Below are 27,791 nucleotides of genomic sequence, written 5' to 3'. Positions count from 1 at the left end.
TTTGTAGATTGATAATTTTAGTAATTTATTCAATTTATTTACTGATTTTTTGACACAATCGGACTTCAATGGCCAGTTGAAATATGTAGACATACTGCATCTAGTAGATTTTATATAATACTCGTACATCACCATTTCAATAAATTTCTACTTACGGAAAACCTAAAAATCTCATCAATCCAATCAGAATGAAGTTGGCACTAAATTTAATCCAAAAATCAAAACATGATATAAATCATAACGTTATTACTCTTAAATGACTCCAAATGATTTACATTACATGTATGTATTATTTAAGAATTTTAATAAATTAAATAAATTTGTGCTTAAATTTTTGGTCCTATAATTATTACAAACTGTCAAGTTTAATACGGTGTTTAATATTAGTGCATTAATATTGTATTATAAATTATTGTCAGTGAATGCAGAGGCGCCAAAGCAATTATAAACAATTAAACACATAAAATTACCAAATATCGAATACCAAGAAGTATCCTCCTGTTTATTTATATTACCTATCACCAACAATTTAACTAACTACCCAATTAAATTACTTATTAGGAAATATCACATGTGTCATTGTTAAAACCAAATTTTTGTGTCTCTATTGTCAGTACCTACTTAATAACCATCGTAAATCACATATGTTTATGTTCATAAATCAAGCATTTCCTTTTTTAGATTAACAAACCTAAAATAATATTGTATAAAGAAACCAGTTTTAAGAAAATAAATTTCGAGTTTAACATAAATTACTTTTTTTTGTGAGTAGGAGTCCCTGTGTATCTATGTGTTTCATTTAAACATTTTAAATAAACCAATAATCTTTGAAAATAATAATATGGTCATTGATTTTATGGAACCTTTAAGAATTTTCTGAAATTAAATATCAAAATAAATTTGACGGATGCTAATTGTGTTTGACAAGGTAAATCAAAGAAATAGATCAAACATTATTTGAAGCATAAATATTTTAATTTGTTCTTAATTATAAAGTTCATAGACAATAGAAAGTGAATAAAACATGTTTACATAAATAACCCTATAGTTAAAATTGTTGTGTACTTAATTAAACTCGATAAAAGTTCCAAGTATGGAACTGTCATTCAATATTTGGTTACCATCAAAATCTATACAAAATGTAAACACTATTATGAATTAATAAATTTAAAATGGAAATCTCTATTTTGGTTTATAAAACTATTTTATCATACCAAATATAATAAAATTAATTAAAACTAGGTAATATATCAAAAACAAAAATTTTTCTTGACATTTCATTGAGATTGTTTGTGTTTTTAATCTGTAGGTTCATTAAAAATTTCTAAGAGTAGCTCCTACACATTTTCAGTATTAATCAAATCAGTGTTTTAATTAAAATAATTAAATATACGATATATTGTGGTTGTTGATACTAGTATCGAATTGTACTATTTTAGGAATTATCATGATATAATAATAATTTATGTTTCGACTACGTTTATCATGTCAATAAATGCTATGATTTATTATGTATGTATATTATTATTTATTTGTTATTTATTTATAGTGAAATTATAATTAAAAATAAAATTGTTTTATATTAATATTTTACAGACAATCAAACGCATGATTTGAAACATAATTAAATTATTCAATATCTATTGAACCGATATTTGAAAATACTTAATATATTACATTTTCATCAAAATACAAGTATCGACGAAGTCGTTTAATTAAAAATCTATTATCTAATTACTCTGTTATATCATTTATGTATTATATAGGTCATGTGACTATTGGCATTGAAATAATTATTTTACATCGCACAAGTTTAAGTTTATGGAAACCATTACGTTTATCACACTGAAATTATGTTACAATAATACAGCATGTACGTTATTGAATAGTTGTACATATTATTTTGAACGAAATCTTAATAATATTCATTATTCACAGCCGGGTTTCATTAAAATTTAAATGTATTCGTTTTGAAAATAAAGAATAATTATTTAGATAATTAATACCTATATTATTTATTTAGGGTTTAAATAAAAATAATATATGCAATGTATCAATTAATATTAATAAAGTGACGTGTCACATTCTTATAACAAAGGTTGAGTACGATACGCAGACAGTAGGCACGCGAACGCAATTTTATTCTAATCATTCGGTATCTATAATATTCTTTGTGACGAGATCCCGGAGATTCTTTTTCCTCGATTTTTCATTTTATAAAATAAGTACACCATTAATATTGTATTGTCTATCAGATATGATCTAAAAATTGAGTACGATTAATTAAATAAATATATTTCAAAAATGTGTAAAAACACTCTCACACCATTATCGAGTGAGTAGATCCCACAAAATAAACACGATTCGTAAGTCCGTGGGGTTGTTGGTTTTTGGTATCGTCGGAAGTACCTACATATCATGACGACTTTATTATCATACCATTATAAATAATATAAATAATAATATATTACATTATCGTTTACAAGATATCAGACACGATTTGGGTAGGTTCCTTTCGGTTCGTCCCGCCGTGTTCGTTTAACAATAACCACACAACTATATGTATGTATACAAACAATATTATATATATTTGTATATATACACGCTTTTATATTATTATATACGTCCGCAGTTCCTATATATATAAATATACTATGATGATTTATGGACGCGATGATAGCAGACCGCTGTATACTGCATAGTGCATAGTCAACCCGCGTCAGTTGCGATTAAGTGAATCTGTATTTACTATATGGTATAGACAATATTATATACGTACATATGTGCCTGACCTTGCTGGCACTTATCGTGAGACCGTTGAACGTTATAATAATAATGGTCGGAGAGTAAAAAAAAAAACTATCCCACAATATAATAATGTTTTTCGTTATGGTAAGACTACTCCTTGATTGGACATTATATAATATGAGATGAAAAATAAACCGTTTTTACTAAAAAATACAACGCTGAAAAATTAGCAGTGCTGCCGTTACTGGCTGCGGTACGGTTTGACATTGTAAGTTTGTTTATGAAAAAATAAAAATGTGACCTACTAGCCAAAATTATTCAATTTGACGATTCGGACGTTGAATGGCAGTTATTATATTATTTTCGTACCTTACCTACGAAATATAAATGACGTGAGGATAAATACATCGCGCGTGTGTGTGCGTATGTGTATATAGGTGTATATAATACGTAAATGATTATACATATTATTGCACACAATGAACTAAGCACGTTTGGCATTGAACTATAACGTATGACTATTCGATGTATGTGCTATACTTTCGAAAAAGTTTCCAAAACCGTCTGTGCGCTGTATTTTAAAGGCTATTATCTACTGTTATTATCGTATTTTTATACTCTCACCCGCGATTAACTACCTATATTACATGATAGGTATGATGTATTCGGTGTGATATTTGGAAATCAAAGATTTCGTTTTTATGGTCTCATTTTATTATTTTGGTGATAAATGACGTACCTACCATTATGTAAACATTCAGTTTTTTATTTTTATTTTTTTTTTCAGTTCAAATTTTGGTGCAAATATCGATTTACAAATTACAATGTAGTCTAAACGTTATACGGCATTGTGTTAAGACGGACGTTTTAAGTAAAAGTCGATTACTTTTTTATCGTTTTTACTGTACGTATATTGTAAGTGTTTTCATTAGGTGTTTTTACTTAAGATAAATCACGTTATACTATAAAATGTCATAGTGTTGTTGTGTTATAGCGCACGCACACACAATAATTTATTGTTTATTACTATACTGGCGATCTTATGTTATGCGGCATACCAGGTATACCTACATGCACGCTATAGTATACCAAAATATTTTCATTAATAATGATTGCTCTTTATCTATTTATTGAGACTTTATATCTGACGATTCTATACCTATACAGTTACATATTCACACCAATGGTGAAATTATTATGAACAAAATGTAACCAAAAGTAATAATAACTTTACGACCGTAAAAATATGCGCTGGTTAGATTTGTTTACCTGCAGCAATATAGTGTCCTTTTTTCGAATGAATGGAATTTCTTTCAAAAATGTTATCAGTCGAGTCACTGTCAGACTTTGAGTTTGTGAGTGTATTATGCATTATGTATATACTCGAATGTATAATAATATATATAATATATATACCATTATATCGTTAATCCTGTGTCATTATTACAGTATAATATTATAGATTATATAGGTACTTTGGTAATTATATACAAATAGTATTTGATAACAATTCGGGTTTTAAATGAATTTAAGTACATTGTGGGCGTATAAAAAAAATAATAACCACATACCTACATTGCTTAGCAGTTTACGAGCATTATTATTTTTTTTATAACGGTTTGTTCGATGATGTGATTATGACGGTGTTTATTAGGCATCTAACTCGAAATTATAGTTATATCTGGTTCAGGGGGTACGATCAACGGGCAATACAAGCTATATTATATTGTTCTGGTCGATGCTTGCTTATATCATGTAATTCGGCCAAGTATATACTATTATTATAATATTCACGTCGAAAGGTTAGGTTAGTATATTAAACGAAAAGTATATAATATTAAAATTAAACTACCACGAATATTAATTATTGTAATCAATATCGTTTTAGAGAGTACGGTATGTATAAAATATTAAATAAGACACGCGAACGACTACTGCTGTCTCACACGGGTATCATAATTTTTTTTCTCTATACGTCCTTATTTGGACAAACAAGCGCCGAAAATATAAGCGTTGCAAATATCACACACTGATCACTGGTACTCTGAGCAAGTCGTCATAATGGACAAGAACAGCTGTATAATGATAATAATAATATACAGTATCGATACCGCGGTGTCCTTTAATCAATTGCCAGCGTCACTTTGAAAACTTGCGATTTATGTACCTATATATACCTGAGATGCCGTCGCGCGTTATTACTTAACCACAAACCCGATGGTTTTCGACGATTTATTATACATAATATCTAACAAGTGTGCGTGTGTGCTCGTTGTGTGCATACCCACTACACGACAACGATCTTATGATATAATATTATTATACGTGTATTAGTCATCGTGCGTGCTCACGTCCTTGCAAGGCCGATATCGTTACTCGTTCGACAGGTCTCCCATCCATCCATCAGTCAGTCAGTCAGTCAGTCGGTCGGTGTCGACTAATAAGTCGGATGAAACCCAATTGTCATAAACTGAAATCTCTCTCTATCTCTCTACGACTCACTAACATCAAAATTACCTAGTAAGGTTGATTATAATATACCTATTGGCTATTATATATATGCCTAACAACGATACAACGATTTCATAAAATATAAATCGGTAGGTACCTAATAAAAAGTATAAGAATTATGCTGTGCGTTGCATTCCTCTCCGCGTTTTCGGTATATTTTTCATATTACCGTATGACGAACTTATTCCATTTCACAATATATCCAAACCCTCAAATAAAATCGGTATGTTGATATACCAATGAATTCCTATGCACACGTCTTGTCTTCTACATATTATATTGTTAAGCGCTTGTTAGAATGAGCCACCAGGAGGAAACGTTTAGGTGCATTTTCAAAATTCACAACACTACAGGGCGTAGGTCCAATCAGGGCCCTATGCAATAGTAAATTTTTTGTAGAGGAGGGGGTTGAATAAAATAAGCACATTCATTTTTATCTATGAACCATTGTTTAGTATATTTTGAACAATGAACATACAATTCAGCATACTTATTATATTATATATTATATTATAATAATTAAATCACTTTGGTTCATTTGAAATTTGCCGCCCCTACACTAGTGCCGCCCTATAGGTGGCTGCCTATTTTGCTACGACATTGAGCCGGCCCTGGGTCGAATCGGTCCATGTACACAAAGTTGGAGTACACAAAATATAACGTTTTGGGTTATACAGTTATGAGAATTTCAACGTAACTCAGAAGACACCATTATGAAAATGGCTCAATAGTATTCTAAAAAAAATATTATCGTACTTTTATTAGTAGCCAACTTAGTTTAGGTACTATTATATTTGCTACTACTTAAGAGTTGAAATAAAAGGTTATATTTACTATTTATTTATTTTGTCCAAAATATTGTATACATTTTTTTTCTTATAATTCAATGTATTTAAATCAATTAGTGATATTTTATATTTATTATTTTATGAATAATTATTTACTTTTTTGCAGCAAAATGTTTTAAAGTTTTCTCATTGTTTTTTTATTTATATAAAACTCGTATTTTTAATTTACAAAATTTCATACATACTTTAATTTTTATTTAATAGAAATCTTTTCATAGAATGCTGTTTATTTTTAAATAATTAGTTATAGTTTTGCGCCAAAACGTGTCTCTTATAATCGTGTATAAATGTATTTAAAATGTTTGATAAGTCACCATAGTACAGTGAATATAATATTAATATTATTTCCTATATTGAATATTGAAGGCGGTGACGGTATAACAAAACCGTAGTGAAAATATTGTTGATTTCTTACAATTTATTTAGGTATTTTTTCAACCAATAGTCTTTTTTTCCCCAATTTTTTCTGTATGAATTAAATGAACATTACAAGGAAATCCGAAAATAAATATCCGACAATGGCACCAATCTACTGATAATATAAAAAAAAATCTTGAATTTTAATAATTTAATAAGCAATATTATGAAATATAGAACTTTCTAAGTACTTTATCTTTATTATATATTTTATTAGAAATGTACAATATTTAATAATGGTTACAAAAATAATATGTGGGAAAATAAGAGAAGACAAAGAAATATAGACTTACAATGCATGAGAAGAGTAGCAACCCAGTGGAAACACTCAGACAGGATTAATTTAATCTTAATAATTTGTTAATTCCCTCCCCCCCCCCAAAAAAAAAAAAAAAAAACCATAATAAAATTATATATAATAATAATAACAACATAATAGACGCATAATGCCTTAATTATTCTTAATTATGAATTATCCTCTGATCGCTTCCGATAATTCAAATATTTCGTAACACAGTAGAAATTTTACCTAAGTATTACTTTTAATTATATTATTACCTATATGAGTCGTGGTAACATTACGGTGGTTATTAACATCCTGCTTTTGTACTAAAATGACGACAGTATTACCATTGTATATTTTAAAAGGCAATGACGTATTATAAGTGAGATTATAAATCATGTGTATGATAAATATACCTCGTAGGTGTATGGATCGAGGAAAAATACTGTCGGACATTTCAAAAGATAACAAAGTATATCAACGATATTGTAATAAATACATAATTTAATATATTATTAATATAACTACTGTCTAACTGCCATAAAAGTCTTATAACAATATCGTTAGATTAATGGGGTTGTATAGTATTATATAATATAAATTAATAATAGGTATATAAAGTATTCGTTTTAAACCCAATTATAATATATATATATATGTATATTACAAATATGTAATATTCATCAATAATGATATCACATATAATATTTAATGTGATATATTATTACTGTCAGCCCCACACAATTTTCTGTCTTAATAACATGTAATGTTGTTAAACGCAGTAAATACGGGATTTTTTTCAAGCTTTTTCATGCCCGGAGGAGTGATCGCTATTATTATTATAACGGATATTATCGCCGCGAGTGTCATATGGATCGATTTATCAACCAATCGCATACAAGTATATGGGTCGACGTGACTTGACGACCGACTTTGGTGCTTTCATACCTGCCTCGCCTGACTGCACCACCGTCGTATTATCAGAACACCATCGTGAAATCTATTTCCCGTTGCATAAGTCAACTTTTTAGGAGCTGATTTTTTTTTTTTACGTTGTGCAGATTGTTACAAAGTTTTTCTTGTACTTAAAGTATTTATTTTAGTCATTTTAATTTTCATAACGTTTGTATAATATGGCACAACTGTTTGGTTATTTCTCTTCATTCCGTAGATGGTTCATAAAAACTCGTAATGAGGTATCTGTATACAATTTTTTTTTTTATTCCTAATTATTATCCATATATTTATTTATTTTCAATAGTATGAGCCACTGTTTGTGAATGGTATTAATTGATTTCGAAATTGCAGTTGTAACTGTTAATCGTGATTTCTAAACACTTTCGACATGTTAAATGGTAAGATTCATTATTTAATATTTGTTATACATATAGAATATAGATGTCTCTCATTGACACGTTATTTTATCGGGACTGAATTCGTAACTGACCTAATTATCAACTACTTTTGCCTGTGAACGTCGAGCTCAGCATAACAAAGCTAGCCTAAGCGCCAAGTTTCTAAGTAACAATATTCTTGGTAAATATGCGTAAGCATAAATTATCTCATAATTAATAAATAAATAATAATAGAGTCGATAACTTTGGTCTGTACCATGTACCCACTAGACCACTAGAAAGTCAATAGAGATACATATGATGCCATTATTAATTGACAATCATGGTAAACCTATATGTATATTGTATATGCATAGGAATACTTGCAGCAGCTAGTAAAAAATACTCTATCATATATAAACGATAAAATTTGGCTCATCACAACCACAGTTTAAAATTAGTATTAATTTTAGGGTCACCTAAGTACATCTACGATTAATGTCATAGTGATAAGTTTAAAAACATTAAAATGTTAATACATATTTGATTCAAACAACCAATGTTTACATTGTAATGCTTGCAAGGCGCTCACAATTCATATTTGAATCTTAATAATATTCACTATTTAGTAGGTATTTCTTTAGTGTTTAAAAAATTTCACATAACAATATTGTATTCATGTACCATATTATAAATACGGTTCATAATATGTGGTTAAATATAATTTAATTATGTCGTCGATTAAAATTAATTCGTTATCTAAGATTTATAATTCTATAATGTTTTAAATTCTATATCTGTTTACGTGTAAATGCGTAAAATAGTATATTCATCTGCAGTAGAACATTGTAATCACAATTTTAATACTTAAATTCCAATAATTATAACTTTTTTTATGTTTTAATATTTTTATTTTTAAAAACGTATGGAGATAACGTTCGTGTTTTAAAATTCACTCATATTAAGTAAAATTACCATTCTCACTGATGCATGAGGCACACTGTGTGGTGATTAATGATAATATAGTTATAAGTTCATAGCATCAGATTCACGTTTATATCGAACAGCAATGAGTTAAATTATATTATTTAACACGGAAAAAATAATAAGACAAACGTGACGCCATCACGTGTAATCCTTACGGGTGGTCGTATTATATGTATTATTGACTTATTGTGATATATTACTGTCGTAACTTTACACGGCATGTAATAATATAATAATAATAATAACGATGATTTTAATATAATTTTTCGACGCGACGTGTCATCGGGTTGTTGCAACAATAATTGTATTATAACATCAACACCTTCAGAATTTTACGACTTCGATAGGTACCTAAAAATCGCCGACCATGGCCTCTCGAGTCCTTGAGGCGGTAGCGCCTATATAGACGATAATAATATTGTGTCTGGTGTCGATCAGAAGGTGCCACCAACTAGATGTACACATTCAAAAGGTCCTTATTGATAGAATAACAACAATGATAACATTGATAATATCAACAACTACGACGATGGTGATGATTATAATAACAATAATAATAATAATAATATTAATAATAACAAACTAAAAAAAAAACACATGTATAAAATAACGTTTCTCCACTACAGCAGCGTTTCGACCATACTGCTGTTTGCCGGGATATTATTACTATACGTCTGCCTTGGATGAGGCGGCTTTCACTCCATATAAAGAACAAATCGGTGCGAACGGCTAAGCGCAAGTAGTGCTCAGAAAATAAATACACGTACAGTCCGAATATTGTTTGCGAATTTCACGCGCGTCGTTCATATTTTACATTTTACGTGTTAGTGTTTATATAGGTACGAATATTATAATGTCGCGTATACGTAGGTACTTTTGGTGATATAATAATAACATACTTTATTATAATATCGCCATGCGATTTGATTACATAAACATTTCAAATCCATTTCGTCCCGTAAACGACGTGCAATAATACTTTACAGTAATAATAATGATTATTTCGTTTTGGTTATTAAATCCATACAATTTTCGAACGAATTTTCTTGATAAATTTTTGATCAATGTTCTCCAAGCAAGTTTACTGTACACGCACATGTTTATTCCAGTTCTTATCGCTTAGGTCGTATACCGTTAGAACGGATTGTTTCTCTTTCTATCTCTCTCTCTCTCTCTCTCTCTCTCGTGCTCCCCCCTTTCTCTCTCTCAAAACAATTAACTGTAGGACACCTGACTCATATAGTCCTATAGTATTTTTCCCTATACAACCTCAAATACGGTGACGAGATAAAATACTAAAAACGCTATAGGTACTAATAATAATGCTGTGTAAATAAATTGTACGTATAATATATAATAATAATTATTAATTAGTATTATTTTACTTATATAATACATTTGAATATTATTGCATCTTCGCGTGGACAATAAGGACAATCGCGTAGTCAATAGGTATAATATTTAAAGTGTGACGATATTGTGTGCATGAGTGCGCGCGCGCGACGTCATTGTATGTATATTATTATATTTTATTGTACACAATATCATGTCCATATTGGCGGACAAGACGTCCTCTTCTTCGATAAAACGCACAAGAGTACACAACACACAGCCCACTCATTTTTCGTAACCGTCGACGAGGATATTTCTATATTATTATTATATCATATTATCATCATCAATGTAATAATTTATTGTATGATATATCGATTTCCTATATAATAGCACGTCTTCTGTATTTTGTAAATGAAGGTACCTACTATGCGTCTACGAATATATCAATAAAAAACTATCAAATAATATCTTAATATTTAAGTACAGCTCATAATATAATTAATCCTATTTTATTATTTTTCAATATACAGTTTAACATTTACAATCTATATCGGTGTACATAAAGTAATATATTAATATAATAAACACATTGGCTGACAAATAAAATATTAATAATATATCAATATGTGGCTATGTTCGGTGATACATTGTATTGTTTATATTTATTTTTTTTTTTTTTTTTGATAATATACGAATGCCAAAAAATTAATTTTACTAAAATATTTGTAGCTCCTAACTTTTAATAACGGAATTAATTAAGGGGAGATAGATCCCCATATGTATTTGAAAATGTAGTATTATATATGTAAAAAAAATTAGTAATAATATTCCCTCCCTCCCTGAGCAAATTCTTAATTACACCACTGGTATCTATTGATAGATTGTTAGGTATTTGGTATATTATGGCCTATAAGCAATAACGTGATAGTATTAGGTACCTACGATTTAAGTGTGGAATTTTCATCATGACATGCTGTCACCTCTCTTATTAGTTATTATACTATGTCCAATCTTATCTATTTTAGTTATTCTGAGTATAGATCAAAAATAATTATATTCAATAATTCAAACCTTACTAAATATTATTTATTATCTAACATACAGATTACAGATGTAAACTTAAAACTACCTATGAGTAATATATTATTATGTATACAAGTTACGATCAATTAAAAATACAATATTTTATTTTGCTTGAGTGTATTGAAACTTAATTTAAAAAAAAAAAAAATCAAATACTCATTAGTTATATAGTTTGTCAGAATTAATAAATAATAGTAATAATTATAACATAAAATTAAAATTAACATCGATCAATTAGATTAGAATATATAGTTAGTTTCGATCAACCTTTCTTAAATAATAATAATAAAGTATACCAGCAGCGTACGGTACAAGTCGATGTGCGAACGTGCATTCGGCCACAGTCACGCGTGGACCTCGGGCCTGATCGGACCGTAGTTGTCATTGATTTTACTAAAATATACCTTTAGCCACATTTTTTTGTTTATATTACGGTGGATTATATTATAATACATATTGTAAATTTTTATTTAATTTAAGTTAATCTTGTGTGGACTTAATTTTTTTTCACAGCCCGAATACTATCGTGACAATTCGGAGTTTTTGTGCGTAGCCAACGGTAATCGTTATCAGTTAAAAATTCCTCACGCCAAACTGACACATACGGGGACGTACACACTACTGGCTGCTAATCCACATGGACAGATCAAAGCACTAATATCTCTTCAAGTCTACTCGACAGGTCGGTTGTAGCTTTGCTCATATCATAATAGTATAATACCTATTATTTACATTGAATACGTGCATCGCACAAATGTGATATTATTATTATTATCGCATTGTATTCATGACGTCACTGATTGGAAATTAGTAAAACAATCTTCGCGTCGTAGACATGACCCTGCCATGATGGTGATGAGAAAATATTATAATAGTTATGTTGTTACTATACGTCATGATGTGGTTCGACGAGAATACCTAAATTGTAGATAATATTATTAGAATATACGTCAAACAAAATTACGGAAGCGAATCTTCGCATATTGTCCCTCATTAAATTCTACACACGCACATCGTTTCTATCGCGAGATTATAGTTTCACTAAACGATGTATATTAATTATTATTATATTTTCTCCAGGACACTGCAAGAAAAAAATGGAAAATGGGTCCAACTACGCGTAAGTTTCATCACGTAGCGTCGCTGTAAAGTATATAATACGCTATCAAATTATTGATGTTTCATAATAATATACGAATTTACAACCGTTAGCCACAATGTTATTATGTCTATCTGTGTGTTTAGAACGGTGGAAAGATTACCGAGAATAAGTCGAGGGCTGGTCGACATCGAGTGCCGGGAGAACGATAGCGTTTCGTTCGAGTGCAAGTTGAACATCACACAAGAGACGGACATTAGATGGCAAAAAGACGGCAAAGTATGTACCTATAAAATACAACCTAAAACCTTACGTACACTAAACTATTGGAGGAATTCAGTACCTAACATTTTATGTTGTTATGAGCGCGTATACTGAGAACACATATTGAAATTAAATTGTAATTGTTGTCTATTTGTTTTTCGACAAATCTCTCCCGCCTGTTCCCTGCCAGTTGGTGAGATTAGGTAAACAGATTAAATCTCAGCTGGTCGACGGTGATACTGCTCGTCTCGACATATCCAATGCGAGCCCACTGCACGAAGGACTATATACGTGCACTGCTTTCAACGAATTGGGCCAAGATTCGACGTCGGCCCGACTGATATTGTTGTCAGGTGAGTTAGTCAAATGAAAATGGCAGACTGTTGACGAGAATATATTTCACTATGATATTATATGGCGTTAAAATGTTTTAGATTCGGAAGCGATTGCCAAGGCACCGCAGTCGAACGGACTGCGAAAGACTATGCTTAATTCACCAATACTAGCAGGTAAGACAAAATTAAGATTGATAACAACACTAAATTATCCTATATATAGGTGAAAATGAGTTTAAAAAATGTATTTGAATAACATAGTATATTTCTAAGTTTCTAAATTGTGCTGTATACTAGTATACATAGTGATTGTTTCAAATGTATTAATTTTTTACACATCTATTATGATAAGTATTATTTTAAATCTTAGTATTACGTGTTTAAATCGTGTAAAAATAACACTTTAACTATTCAAAATTCTAAGACCTTCTGTAAACTGTAAATACTTACAGGTGAAGCGAACGACCGGTGTACCAAGCGGTTGAAGCGAAGCAGTGCTCCGAAATTTTACGCCGTACTACACGACCGGATTGCCGACGTTGGCGAAACGGTTCGGTTCTTGTGCAGTGTATCCGGTCATCCACCACCGTGGTCATCGTGGGAAAAGGACGGCCAGCCAATCGGCGTCAATAGCAGAATGAGAATTCGCGAGGACGACGATCACCGGTCGCTGGAGATTTGGGACGTCACCTCCGAAGATGCAGGTCTCTACCAAATTACCGTCGAGAACAAATTTGGAAAAATCCAAGCCACGGCTCGTCTCGAAGTGTTGAGTGAGTATTTAAAAAACCAATGACCATTATAATCGTATCAGATATAAAAAATATTAAATCAAACGACTAAATTATTGAGATTGTATTTGGATACAGAGTTTCCAGTATATTGTGTTCTATAGTTTTAAGAAATTTCCAATGTTTTTCGTATTTTTAAATTACTGATAAGCTATCTTAAACAGATACCCACACAACGGAGTGCGATCGATCGTCGTGTGAGAGAATTTATACGCGACATATCGACACGTAAATTTAAAATTTAAAATTTTAATACCACAGTCGTTGAGCATATTATTTGATGAATGTACTGCTAAGATATTTTATGACCTTAATTTCATATTATCTATAGATAGTAAATATAGTATACCTATATGATAAGTACAACGATTAGAATTCGTTTTTATTGTTTGTGGTTTTAAATTTGTATAATAGCATAATAGGTAGGTAGTTAGCTATGTTACGTCCATAATTTTTCATAGTTTTTATTACTGTATAAAAAATAATCATTCATTTTGAATGTTGTAACAGCACACAACCAAACCACAAACGACATCCAAATCACTTCATCGTCTAACGGCAGGAGACAGTCCGGGTCGGCTGCTTGTGCGGGTGAAAATTTTACTCTCAGCTGTGATATAAGAGGCAACTCCATGTCTGACGTTACCTGGTACAAGTGAGTACCTATTATACTATTATTAAATATTATAGCTAGTATTCTATTCTGACCCCGAGGCATATTAAACTTAAATCTAAATAGAAGATGTGTAACAAATTATCTAAGTCACAGTACCCCGTGAGTTGAATGACTGTGTCCCAGTCCCTGAAAGGTCCCTGAAAGGTTCACATAACAATTATTATTGAGTGGAAGGTGATATTATATTTGTTTGGAGCCCAAAATAATTTATGACCATCCTGTTTTTTGTCGAGGGAATGCACGTGATGAACAGTTTTTAGATATTTATATGTTTCTCGCACTCTTTTGACGATCGTTCACTGTGCGTCACCGAGTTCGGTAAACGGAAAACTAGTATGGTATTTATAAACACAGAATACTGGTATAATCCAAAATAATAGGGTTTCCCAAAATTGTATGCAGAAATAAAAGAATGAAATATGAACGATTATTTTTAATTTTATTTTATCGACGATCGGTGGAAAACCACGAACATTTTATTTATCAAAACTATATACACATTGTAAATATTTTAGGAGCCTTAAAAATTAAATTTTCAAGAGTATCAGTAATCTGCATTTTTTATTTATTTTGTTATAAATTCTATGGATCGTACCATTATTCCGAAAATCACCGAACTCTTACCCTTCCGCTCAAAAACATATAACCTCATGATTTATCCTGTGTAGGGACGACGAGAAAATCAAGTCCGACGACAGGGTGACTTCGTCATTGGACGATCTGGCAGCTAGACTTTCGATATCAAACTTAGAGTTGGCAGACACGGGTGTGTACACATGTGTGGCGAGGTGCGAGTCCGGCGTCACAAGGTGCTCGACAGAGTTGTGTGTGTTCGACACGAAACCGGGTACCGATTCGTATCTACAACCTCCGATATTCGTCAAGGGTCTTGTTCCTAAACGCACCGTCGACGAAGGAGAACCGGTCCAGTTGACCGTAAGACTCCAAGGTGAGAGCTCACTACATTACAATAGTATTATAGTGCTTACGTAGTTAAATCATAGACGTGTATTGACGATTTTTGCTTTTACGTTTTCAGGTGCAGTTCCTATGAGCGCCTCGTGGTTCAAAAACAACGTACCCGTTCCCGACTGTGCGGATTTTGAGTACGTGGTGGCCAACGACCGTAACGAATTCGGCTTGTCGATCGCCGATCCTTTTGTTAAGGACAACGGTACTTACAGTTGCAAAGTGGCCAACACGTTTGGTCAAGCCATATCTAGTGGACAACTCATCATAAAAGGTTTGTGCGAATTTTGCGTTAAAATATTGCTACAAAGCTGCGCAGTGTTTAAGTATTTATGACAAATTATAAAAAATTATGTTAAATGTCGTATTATTATTATCATTATTCGTCGTATAGAAATGTCAAGCGAACATCAGAGGCCAATGGCTGTCGAATTGAACAACAATTTGCATAGCGTTGGAGAAAAAACCACTTGCAATTCCACGGTCGCCACCAGAACCGCACTTCCGGCATCCATACTCAACGGCCCATATGACACAACTGTCCTGCGTGGTGCCAAAGTTGTTTTGAAGGCATCATATCGGGGCGATCCCGAACCATGTGTCCAATGGCTCAGAGGAGTGAGTCTATTACTAATAAATAATGTATTATCATAACTTATCTACGAATATGAGATATTTTAGTAAACTATTGTTATTGATATCATCAGTTAAAAATATCAATACATATTACATAGTATGTATACTTACGTAAGAAAAAACAGTAGATGAGTACAATTATATCAACATAATATTAATAATCAAAAAAAGTTTGGATTTTTAATTATTAAAACATATTTACTCATAATATCGATAAGAGCTTTTTCTTTTGTTTGGTATCAATGATACTGTTAATTCATTCACCAAAAACCATTCACAAAAAAAATCTATATTCTTAGATTATACAATGTACGTTTGAAAAAGCGACCACATATTGTATTGTGATAGTAATACCTAAAATTTAATAGAACATCTAACGTCGAGTTGTCACAATAATATATTTCGAATATAGGGCAAAGTTTTGGAGTCCAACGCGCATCTGTGCATAACCAACGAATGTGGCGTGTCCAGTCTGACGATTGACTCTATCACAGCCGATGATTGTGGCAAGTACGTCGTCCGCGTCGACAACGGACACGGCAACGATTTCCACTTCGCTTCGGTCGCTGTTGAAGGTACATAATATTATTATTAATTATGATGAAACAGTCGACCTACGTTGAAGTCTTCAATATAAGTCCAATGATACGCACGTTGGACACGTCAGAAGTGGAATAGAATAGATAATAATATGCTATTAAATATGGAGTTATACTATTTGTTTTTTAATTTTACACGTCACAATTCGATTAAACGGTTTTATTTTCACCGATAATATGTGAGCATTCTACGAGGGGCATGATGAGCCGCATGTCAATTATTGAATTGCTTATATGATGAATCGAAAATTCTAAATTTAAAATTTCACTTCATAATATTTTAAAAACTAACCTACTGCATTTACGGAAAAAAATATAATTTGTCAGAACATTTATTTTTGAATTTTTTCATGATATGATCCCCCTCCGGGACGTCGAATGATATAATATTATTATTCAAGCACGCGGCAACTACACAGCACGATTATTATTGTTTTCATCAACAAATAATATTGTATTCTGTGATAAACTTAATATATTGCATCGTTGCACTCATAAGTCATAATACTTGTACAATAATATTAATATGCTATACGATCTAATGGTTTACACTAATCCACTCGAACGGTTTAATAATATTAAAATATTTTGTATTATCATTTATCACTAAATGAATCTATCGCGTCGAATGTGGACTTAAATGTTATCATACCGTGCAGTGTGTTCTACTAACCGAAATAATGATACGCGCAAGCATGATGATAGGCCGCAACCACATATAACTACATAACCATATTGTTATAACGCACGACATATTGTTATTATTGCATTGCAGTATTATCGTATGTATCTACTTATAATAGACGCACTTACGCATGTCGCATGTGGGACGTTATTATTATTATGTTTCAAGCGCACGCTATGAGTATCGAGTTTGAAACCTTATATAAGTGTAACGCACAATGACAAATTTCTCTTGACAATATAATGTCATCGTTTAACAATATATTATTTTAATAACGGCCACTCAACGACGACGGTTCGATTCGCATGTGCAGAAAGCTTTTAATATTTATTGTTTTTTTTTTTTTTTTTTCGTCGGGATGTGCTGTTAAATGCGTTTATAATATTATTATTGTTATAAGTAGTAATTATTATCTCACAGGTATGCTAACTTGGCGACTGCACAGCTTTTATTGTATACAAATATACACTATAGCATATACCTACTAATATATTCTATGATGACGTGTATTATGCTGCTAACCGTGGTATTAGCGTACATAATTATCACGAGAACATGCTCGGTTCAATTATAATATCAAAATTATTTATTTTTCACTTCTGTGCTGTCCTGCGTATCGTGTCTCGTACATAGGTGATCGTCTTAGATCTTATCTAATATGGTCTAAGGTGATCGTCATTCGTCAACATATCATCATAATACCTGACGCATTATAATGTATTATTAATTCAATAACTTCGTGCTGGGTATTCGAACCGGTTTGTACGATACTATAAAATTATTGTAATAACTACAGTACGTGTCGGTCACCACAAACTGTAAGTATTATACCTATAAAATAATCTATTTAAATGCTTATACATAATCTGATTTTGCCCGTAAAAAAATAATCAAATGTAAAATACGGTGCTATAGGTATATTGCTGGTGTATCTCAGTTGAAGGCGTAATTGTATAGCTATCATTTTGGTATAATATCGAACATAGTTGGATTACTTCGAAACTTTCCGGGCATTTCTAATATGAATCTCTAAACCTTTCGTAAAAATCGGTTTTGTTGTTTTCGATTCCATACACTTAAAAATTAAGGACATTTTGCATTTTGTAGTATATTAAAATAACAAATAACAAATCAAATATTATTTTATTTACCAACAGCGACGCAATGCGGTTTTATTTTATGGCTTTAAAAAAAAAAATTATCTCTGTAACCAACGATAAACATACAGGCAAACAAATATTCAATGTTTGTGAACCAAAACAGTGGGTTGATTAAAGAGCTATAAAAACACCCTCCGTGTCCCATGCTATATAACTTCCATTGAAAGAAGTGAAGTAGCTTCTGAGAACAGAACGTTCAATAATATTCATTCTTTTCAGCAATAAAATATTATATTCCTACCTAAGTTAAATCTGTTATCGTTATATTATCAGCCGATATAATATAGTATTGTTGATGGTGCATATATTGTAGGACCTCCGGACCCACCAGCCGGCAAACCTGTTGTCTCCGTGTCGGAGACCAGTGCCGACGTAACGTGGTCCAGTCCGGCGTACGACGGCGGGTGCATGGTCACCGGTTACGGCGTGGAAGTCCGACCGTTCAATCAGTCCGATTGGAAATTAGTGGCCGACAAGTGAGTTTTTTAATCCTCCATTACCTGTCTGCCCCGTTAATAGTATTGTATTATTAAACCCTAAGTCTCTAACGTATAATATTTAGTAAACAATAATATTTTACATTTTATTATATCGAATACATGTCACGGGTTACTTATATAATATTTTATTCGTAATTTTTAATGATTTTAATGTAAAAATTAACGATGAGGTCCATCACGCTATCCACTATTTTTCTGGTCAGCTATATACAAGAAATTTGAATTATGCAGTATAGTTTGTTGTATTCTGAATATTATTATATCATACTTAGTACTTACATATTAAATTGCTCGTCAGAGGTAGGTAATACTATCTACTTAATATGTACACGTCATACGTGTCGCTATGCCTCAGCCGATTATCGCAATCACGCATCGGTTGGAAAACAGTCGATCGAATAATAATAATAATAATAATAACTAATATTATTATTACTATTATTTTAAAAAAGACGTGTGTCGTTAATAATATACATTTTTTATAAACAATAAATGCCTGAAAACATGTTACAGTATCCACGCTTGTATTATGAATTATAATATATTATTTCACTTTCTCGAGTAATAGTTTTACAAAAAAGAAAATATATTTTTTTTCATAATTACGATTGATTGCCGATACGACAAATTATCATACACTTCATTATACTCGAAGGTCGTCGATAGCATATTAGCAATATATAATTTACATTAGGTCACAGTAATACAACGGAAAAAAACGTATTTGAGCATTCAACGAGCACAATCCGTTAAGGTACACGTGACGTCATCATAATATTATACCAATAATTGTTCAATGGCGAAAGCGGGAAAACTCTTTTTAAATTTAGCGTGTCTACACTTATAAATCTTATTACGTTTTTACTACGGGAGTTTTCCTTGTCAAAAAATCAAAACGGTCGTGACTTCGAATTAATATCCAATCAAACACATATCTGTATAAATCAATTATATAACACTTTATTATATAATCATAATATTCGATACCCGTGGTGGCGTGTGCTCAAAAACTATCTCCCCTTCCTCTTTCGCGATTCACTTGTCACCTTGCGTGTAAATCTAAAGCCATTATTATATATTAATTCGATTATACATTCTTATATTATTTACATGGCAGTAGGTATATCGTTATGTGTTGTGACGACTATTCCTTTATCTATCTCTGTGCAGGTGTCACTCGTTATCTCACATTGTCCGGGGTCTGGCACCAGGTGAGTCGTACGTGTTCAGAGTCCGAGCGGAGAACATGCACGGATCGAGCGAAGCGAGCTTAGAATCCACGCCTGTTTACATACTGCAAACTGGTAACGTATCAAACAATTATTATTATTATGTATTTTAATAAGTTTCATCCATTATCGTAACGATATTAGGTTGTCTTGACTCTTGATTATTTACGTCTAGTTTCAACTGATATAGTTTAGATATTTTGTACGAGACATGACCAAAATAATATATCAATATTCATACCAAAATCTGATCTACAATTCCGCCATTTCTGACGGTGGATTTAATATAATGTTATCATAATGTGTGGTGCGTGTAATATAAATTATAATAATGGTCACGTCCCACGCTATGCAAGCGTATCTGAAATTCGATAGGTATATCAAGAATGGGGTGCAGTGATTAAAATGCTTAAGCACAACTTTTGATTACAAAAGACTCTTGTTCATTACACCACATTATCGACTTCTTGAGTTTTTTTTTTTTTTGAAAAGAACTTTTTTTCATCGCTTCCTCTTCCCAACACAATCACTAAATGCACCACTGGAGTATTGGACCCGCGGCCAGTTCTTAACCGAAAGCGTAAATAAAATGACAAACAAACCGCCGTAAATAAAATATGGTTATTGCATATTACCTTATAAAATATTACATTAAAAACGAGTAAAAGTCCATAATACCAGAATATTAATAACGCTTGTACAATGGCATACGTGTATGTATAATTAATACATCAAGTCACTTGAGTAGACCTATGAAGAGTGGGCGATAAGAGAGAGTCCAGTACACGGTGTGTTAATAAGAGACAAAAAATAGATAAATAATATTCTTTCAGAATTTTTATTTTCGCCTTTTATTGTTTTAACATTATAGGTCTACAAAGCATAATATAGTACAGAAAAACACGTTATTATTATTTTTATAATAACTAATGTATAGTTTTGTATACTTTTATGTTGATCTTAGCAATCGATGTAGATGGTTAATAAAAATAATTTAAATAATATTAATTGAATTTCTTCATAATAGGTATTTCATATTATAATAGTTATATTTTTTAAGAACTCGAACATGAAATACGTCCATAAACTAATAAACAATATAAATATAATATAATAATTGGTAAATAACTCTAATATATAAAAATATGGTGTATTGATGTGATAATATTAAATTGAATTACAATGTTATATTCAACAAAAATATTGACAAAATATAATTTCCCAATTCTTTCTACAATTATAACTGTACAGCAAATAATATTTAATAATTGTATATGCGATTTACAAGAAAAAAACATTATTAATAGTTATATAAAATAGTGGTCTGGAACTTATTTCACATAAGTTGATCATAGTAGGTGCATTGTATAACATAACATGTACAGTGCATGATATGCATAAAGTCTTGTAACTAAATTTAAATTGTTGAATTGATACATTTCGAATTTAAAGATTATGGAAACACGCTGTGGCCAAAAACAGTCAATATAGAAAACGGTGAACAATTCGATAAGCAATATGAAGTACTGGATGAACTTGGAAAAGGCAGATATGGGGTGGTGTATAAGGTTAAAGAACGTGAGACCAGTAAATTTTACGCTGCAAAGTTCGTTAGATGCATTAAGTCAACGGACAAGGAAAAAGCCCAAGAAGAAGTGGACATAATGAATTGTCTGCGCCACCCAAAACTTTTACAGCTCGACGCAGCTTTCGACAAGCCCAGAGAAGTGATCTTGGTCACCGAATAGTAAGCAAGTATTTTATTCGAAATAAAAACTCGATTACAAAATCAATCATTTTGTTCCATATCACTCTGATAATTTGTCTGTATAAATAGCGATTCATTATTTTTTCATATTATACAGTATTATTTTAAAAACACAATTCAAATTCAGTAAAACCCTAATATTTTGTTCGTTGACATATGATGTTATAAAATGTATAATTTACAAAAATTATGTCTTTAATCCAGTTATTCTATAATATTAAAATGTCATCAAAAAATTCTGAACTGAATCGAATCTAATCTCCTCTAGCATTTCTGGTGGTGAACTGTTTGAAAGAGTGGTGGCCGACGACTTTACGCTCACAGAAAAAGATTGTATTCTATTCACCAGACAGATATGTGAAGGAGTGGATTACATGCACAAGCAGAACGTTGTGCACTTGGATTTAAAGGTATGTAAAATATTTTTGATCAGTCCTAAACTTGGAACATGAATAATTATAAGATTGTGTTTCAAGCACAAATTTTTGGGGGTGTTTGGCTAAATATAATAGGATAGTATAAAAAAAGCATCACGAAATTATTCACCAAAATACTTGAATGATATTTAAATGGTTTGTTATTATTTTTCCATTGCAAACTATACTTAGCTTATCCATAAAAAAATATTTTTCTCTATTTTTAATGTTATTTACATTATATCATTGTGTCGATATAAAAAGAGACAAAGAAATTTAAAATTTGGTTTCTTACTAAATTTAAATAGTACTTTTAATTCATATATAAATAGTAAAACAGTAATTATATTACAACGATACTTGTAATTAATTCTGCGTTAAGCGATGAATGTATTTGTTTTACAATACGTAATGTACCTACATATTACTTAGGTACTTGTTTTTTTTTCTATTAGGTAGAAACTACAAAAATGAATTCGTATCAGAGATTGAAACAGCTACTTTTTCTTTGAAAAGAAAAATTGAGGAACCTTAAAGATATGTTTTGTGTATAATTCAGTCAACTAGCAGCATGCTAAGTTTTTTTAAGATTTATAGGAATTTAATTACATTTATTTAATATTTTTAATTTTTAGTTTGTGTTTCTATGGCGATTAACAATGCATTAAGAAAATCGTCTTTTAAGCCAAAAAACATTTTTACGTTAACATTCCACCATTAGTCACTTGAATTATTATGTTTTATACAAATTTTAATTCAACCAATTCACATCAACTTCATAATTCCCACGCGTGCATTATATATTTCATTTTTTTTAAATTATAAATGGGCACAATTATGATCATTCATGCATCTAATATTTAATATTTTACACAAACCACTTATATTTACAGAAAACAATTTTGTAAAGACATTTTTATTAGTATTCTCTTCTAAATAATAGATATAATTGTGTACATAATGTAATGATTTTATTTTATCTTGTGAAACGGTATTTGTACATTTAATAATATGGTTTTGTTGGTGTATAGCCAGAAAATATCATGTGTCAGTCAAGAACTTCGCACTATGTCAAGCTCATAGATTTCGGGTTGGCACAGAAAATCATACCTGGACAACCAATGCGAGTGCTGTTCGGCACACCCGAGTTCATCCCTCCCGAGATCATTGGCTACGAACCCATTGGCCTCGAATCTGATATGTGGTCTGTAGGAGTAATCTGCTACGTGCTGTAAGTAATCTGATTATACACTTTCGTTAACCCCAAGCTGTTTTTGAGTATGCTTTGATTTTCTGCATGATTTCATGAGTTAATTATTTTTTCCGTTTTCGCGTGGCATTCAGATTGTCCGGTCTGTCACCGTTCATGGGCGACAACGACTCCGAAACGTTCACCAACATAACGAAAGCCGATTTCGATTTCGACGACGAGGCATTTGATGCCATCTCTCAGGACGCCAAGGACTTCATAAGCGCGCTGTTGATCAAACGCAAAGAGTACGATACCCGCCGCGGTTGTCCTTTGTGATAACGGCGTCATGATGTATAGCACTGTTATTAGGGTTCGGGACTTATAGAACACTACATTACTCACTCATTTACAATAATATGTCCTCTTTAGAAATGATGTAATCAGGTGGCATCGATTATATTTTACGCACTAAAGTATATGTAGATGAAGAACAACTAATAAGTTTAATATTATTTTTAAAAAAAAACACATTTTTAATAACAGTTTTAGCATAATTTCATAGAAAAAAAAATAGATACATAGCATAAAATATAATTATAGTTTATAAAAGAGGATACCTAATAAACTAATAAAAGGCTATACATTTTATACATTTTTTGGAAACTAGCTTCTACCTGATAAATTTAGTTGTAGAAGAACTTATTAAATTCTAAATCAAAATAGCTTTAACATTTTTTTGCTACAAGTCAAATCAAACATAATATTTCAGGCATACTAGGTCCCATGTAAATCCGTTAATCCATTCGATTAATCAGATCATAAATATATTGTTTTTTAATTCATATTAATATATATATATGAACAAGGTAGATGCGAAAAAATCATTAAATAATATTATATACCACAATACATATTAAAATTAATGTAATGCTGTATTTCTCTACCTTGAAATATATTCCTTTTTATACATGCTATTTTAATACACTTATGTAGTATTACTATAATCCCCGAGCTCTAGATAGTTGACAACTTGTTAAGATCGCATCATTAATGCTATTGAACGGCTTATTAACCGCAACCCCTTTGACAGGTTAAGACTTACTGCCAGAGAATGTTTGAAACACAAGTGGCTGGCGCAGCAGGACATGGATATGAGTTGCGTGATCCTGAGCACGGACAAACTTAAAAAATTCATTATCCGACGAAAATGGCAGGTTAGAACCGATTTTATAAATATAATATTAAAGTTACATAGTAACTCATTAAAATAGATTCTCAGCGTTAGGTATAATGTGTACCTTTAGATGTGTCCCACGAAGCGTGTGATCTAACTAAGCTTGCGACTATATAATAGATTATAATACATTATTAAAAATATTTTTTTTCAAAGTGTTGCGATTAATTTACAATAAAGTTAAATATTGATTGTTTTTTTTCTCGACTAATACATTACTGTAAGCTTTATCGAAAAAATAGATAATATGATAAGTAGGTACCTAATGTGTTCCGATAATATTAACATTAAATTAATATAGCGTTGATCATTATTTAAATTATATTTCAAGTAACTACATCACCCAACACCTAAAATATAATAAAATATGAATATATTATAATGAAAAAAAAAACTATATTTTGTGAGATTGTGTAGGCATAATAAATTCACTCGTGTTATACTGTGATTCAATATTAATATTGAAACAAAAAATTAAATGAACAATTTTATAATATAATTTTTTTAGATTAATTTAATTAATGTATTAACAAACTAATAGACATACACTATCACCTCGTGTGAAGATGTGCCTATAGACATACAACATCAACTCATTGACTTTCATTTAAAAAAAATGCTAATAAATTAATATTATCAGTTATAATCACGAAATGGCGAAATAATAATTTTTTTGTTAGATCTCAGTGATCTCACTTATAGGAGTCGAGAAACGCAATTTCATAATAACATAATATAGCCTACGATAGACGTCTCAGTCATGTCCTTCATTTAGTACTAAAAAGGAAATTTGTGGTGTTAGTACAGATGGTGCCAAGTTTAATATAGTAAGTTTTAGAGACTCGACAATTACATCGATTGTCTTTTTATTGTTCAACTTTTATAAATTAGTTTAAATGATTTCGAATTATCTTTCTATGCCCAAAAATGAAAAAAATTATGTATTTATATGTTTGACATAAAAAATAATTATAATTATAATCGTCATACATTTTTTCTTCCATCTGTCCTAACGGCTAACACCGTAAATTCAAAATTTTAAGCATAAACATTATGTAATATAATAAATGATATATGACTTGTGTAATATTTTTATTATTTAACATAGTAGCTTTGATTTAACTTACACGATTTTTTGTGCTTGTGTGTGTTTTTGTGTGTTATGTGTGCTGTAATCAGAAAACGGGCAATGCAATCCGTGCTCTGGGCAGGATGGCCACTCTGTCAGCAGCTAGCAGACGTGGTGTTAGTGGGGGTGGAGGAACGGGAGGTGGATGCGGAACCGGAAGCATTTTACAAAAACTAAAAATGGCCAGCCTGAGAGAAGAAGAGTCGGCCGGAGAGTCGCCTTCGGAACCTCAAGAAGTTGTGATAACCGAAACAACGAAAATTTACAGTGGCCGTAGGTCTTGTGACGCTCGAAGCGACAGTGGTTTTAGTGATTGTCCATCTGTCGCGTCTCCTATTGCGATGCTCGTCCGGGCGACAGAGTGTCAATCTACCACATCCGAAGATACGCCACCGGTTTTCGACCAGGATCGTTGTTCTCCACCACCCACTCGACATTCTTCTTCTTCCGTCACTCGTCATTCTCCTTCTCCGCCACTCACTTGTCGTCCTTCTTCTCCGACCACTCATCGCCTCCCATCTCCCACAGCACGTGGCTTATCTAATCCAGTAACTCGGGGAACTTCTCCTCTCTCCACCCATCTTCGTTCTCCTCTTTCACGAAATCGCCATGACGTCACTCATCCTGTTCATAATATACCACTGCCTACAGGTACCAAAGTCAGTGGTGTGTACAAGACAAACCGGATGATATTTGACAGTGGACGGCGTGCAGACGGCAATGCATCATCTTCTGGTATGAGCGATGGCGGCGTTCAGCGGAAGGAACCCATTCGCATACAGACGGCCGACAATTTCAAAAAGGCTGTCGCCTTTTGGAAACAGTGAAATATTATATTTTTTGTAACATTACACGGTGATTACTTCACCCTCTTAGATCGGGTGTGTTTTTTTCATTAACTAATCGTAATATGCTATTATCGAATTATATTATACATTTATTATATTATATCTACCTACACATCATACCGTTTCGGATTAGTAAGACATTTTGTTTTTCCTTTATAACTGTTTTTTATTTTTTAATTTATTTTTTATTTTATACAATTAGATATTATATTTTATGTGTTATTTCATTATTGCCAAAGCTTAGACATTTAATTTATAAGTGTACATATTAATATTATTATCACATAGTATAATGGTTTGATATGATTCGATGAACCGTTTTTCGCATTTCATAATTTTATATTATACACACGTGCCATTGACTTAAGCCATTTATACAAATATATTTACTACCTATCTTATTACTATATTTATATACATTAAACATAAATATACCAATTTTATCAATCATCGTGTCTCGCTCAGTTTTACCAATTATATGCCAGTGTTACTGTATAGCATTATAGGTGTCTTAATAACAATATTTTTGTAAGTGCTTTTTATTGTTCATCGTCGGAATGTTTGTATATTTTTTTGTGTTTAAACTTTTACAATAAATCATACATATATAATCAGTAGTTAAAGATTTACGTTATATAAATATCATAATAATATACAATTCTTCACAGTACAATTACAGAAATTATACTTTCATATTGTATGTTACACAATATTG

General features: G+C 31.3%; 1 protein-coding gene across 8 annotated transcripts in view; it reads left to right on the top strand.

Annotated features, from left to right (window-relative positions):
• The window catches only part of LOC107168450 (uncharacterized), a 104,956-nt gene extending 77,263 nt beyond the window's left edge, over nucleotides 1-27,693 (top strand). For 5 of the 8 annotated variants that reach the window (XM_089218848.1, XM_089218847.1, XM_089218845.1 and 2 more), the window contains 19 exons: nucleotides 12,060-12,228; nucleotides 12,627-12,666; nucleotides 12,792-12,924; nucleotides 13,100-13,262; nucleotides 13,344-13,418; nucleotides 13,697-14,017; nucleotides 14,546-14,690; nucleotides 15,380-15,660; nucleotides 15,751-15,954; nucleotides 16,075-16,298; nucleotides 16,729-16,891; nucleotides 19,074-19,236; nucleotides 20,431-20,564; nucleotides 21,942-22,236; nucleotides 22,526-22,667; nucleotides 23,705-23,904; nucleotides 24,018-24,170; nucleotides 24,956-25,079; nucleotides 26,279-27,693. In XM_089218848.1, the coding sequence (XP_089074974.1) occupies nucleotides 12,060-12,228; nucleotides 12,627-12,666; nucleotides 12,792-12,924; nucleotides 13,100-13,262; nucleotides 13,344-13,418; nucleotides 13,697-14,017; nucleotides 14,546-14,690; nucleotides 15,380-15,660; nucleotides 15,751-15,954; nucleotides 16,075-16,298; nucleotides 16,729-16,891; nucleotides 19,074-19,236; nucleotides 20,431-20,564; nucleotides 21,942-22,236; nucleotides 22,526-22,667; nucleotides 23,705-23,904; nucleotides 24,018-24,170; nucleotides 24,956-25,079; nucleotides 26,279-27,055 (3,906 nt within the window). In that variant the 3' untranslated portion in view covers nucleotides 27,056-27,693. Of the gene's footprint in view, nucleotides 1-3,535; nucleotides 3,664-12,059; nucleotides 12,229-12,626; nucleotides 12,667-12,791; nucleotides 12,925-13,099; nucleotides 13,263-13,343; nucleotides 13,419-13,696; nucleotides 14,018-14,545; nucleotides 14,691-15,379; nucleotides 15,661-15,750; nucleotides 15,955-16,074; nucleotides 16,299-16,728; nucleotides 16,892-19,073; nucleotides 19,237-20,430; nucleotides 20,565-21,941; nucleotides 22,241-22,525; nucleotides 22,668-23,704; nucleotides 23,905-24,017; nucleotides 24,171-24,955; nucleotides 25,080-26,278 lie in introns of those variants that run through there. The other 3 variants (XM_089218849.1, XM_089218850.1, XR_016190161.1) reach the window with 3 other exon arrangements.
• The last annotated feature ends 98 nt before the right edge of the window (nucleotides 27,694-27,791 follow it).

Source organism: Diuraphis noxia, unplaced genomic scaffold, assembly GCF_037042655.1.
Source record: "Diuraphis noxia isolate RWA-SAM2 unplaced genomic scaffold, SU_Dnox_SAM2 contig0002, whole genome shotgun sequence".
In the NCBI taxonomy this organism is placed as follows: domain Eukaryota; kingdom Metazoa; phylum Arthropoda; class Insecta; order Hemiptera; family Aphididae; genus Diuraphis; species Diuraphis noxia.
The sequence above is the reverse complement of the archived record's forward strand: the minus strand, read 5'-3'. Positions and strand labels throughout refer to the sequence as shown.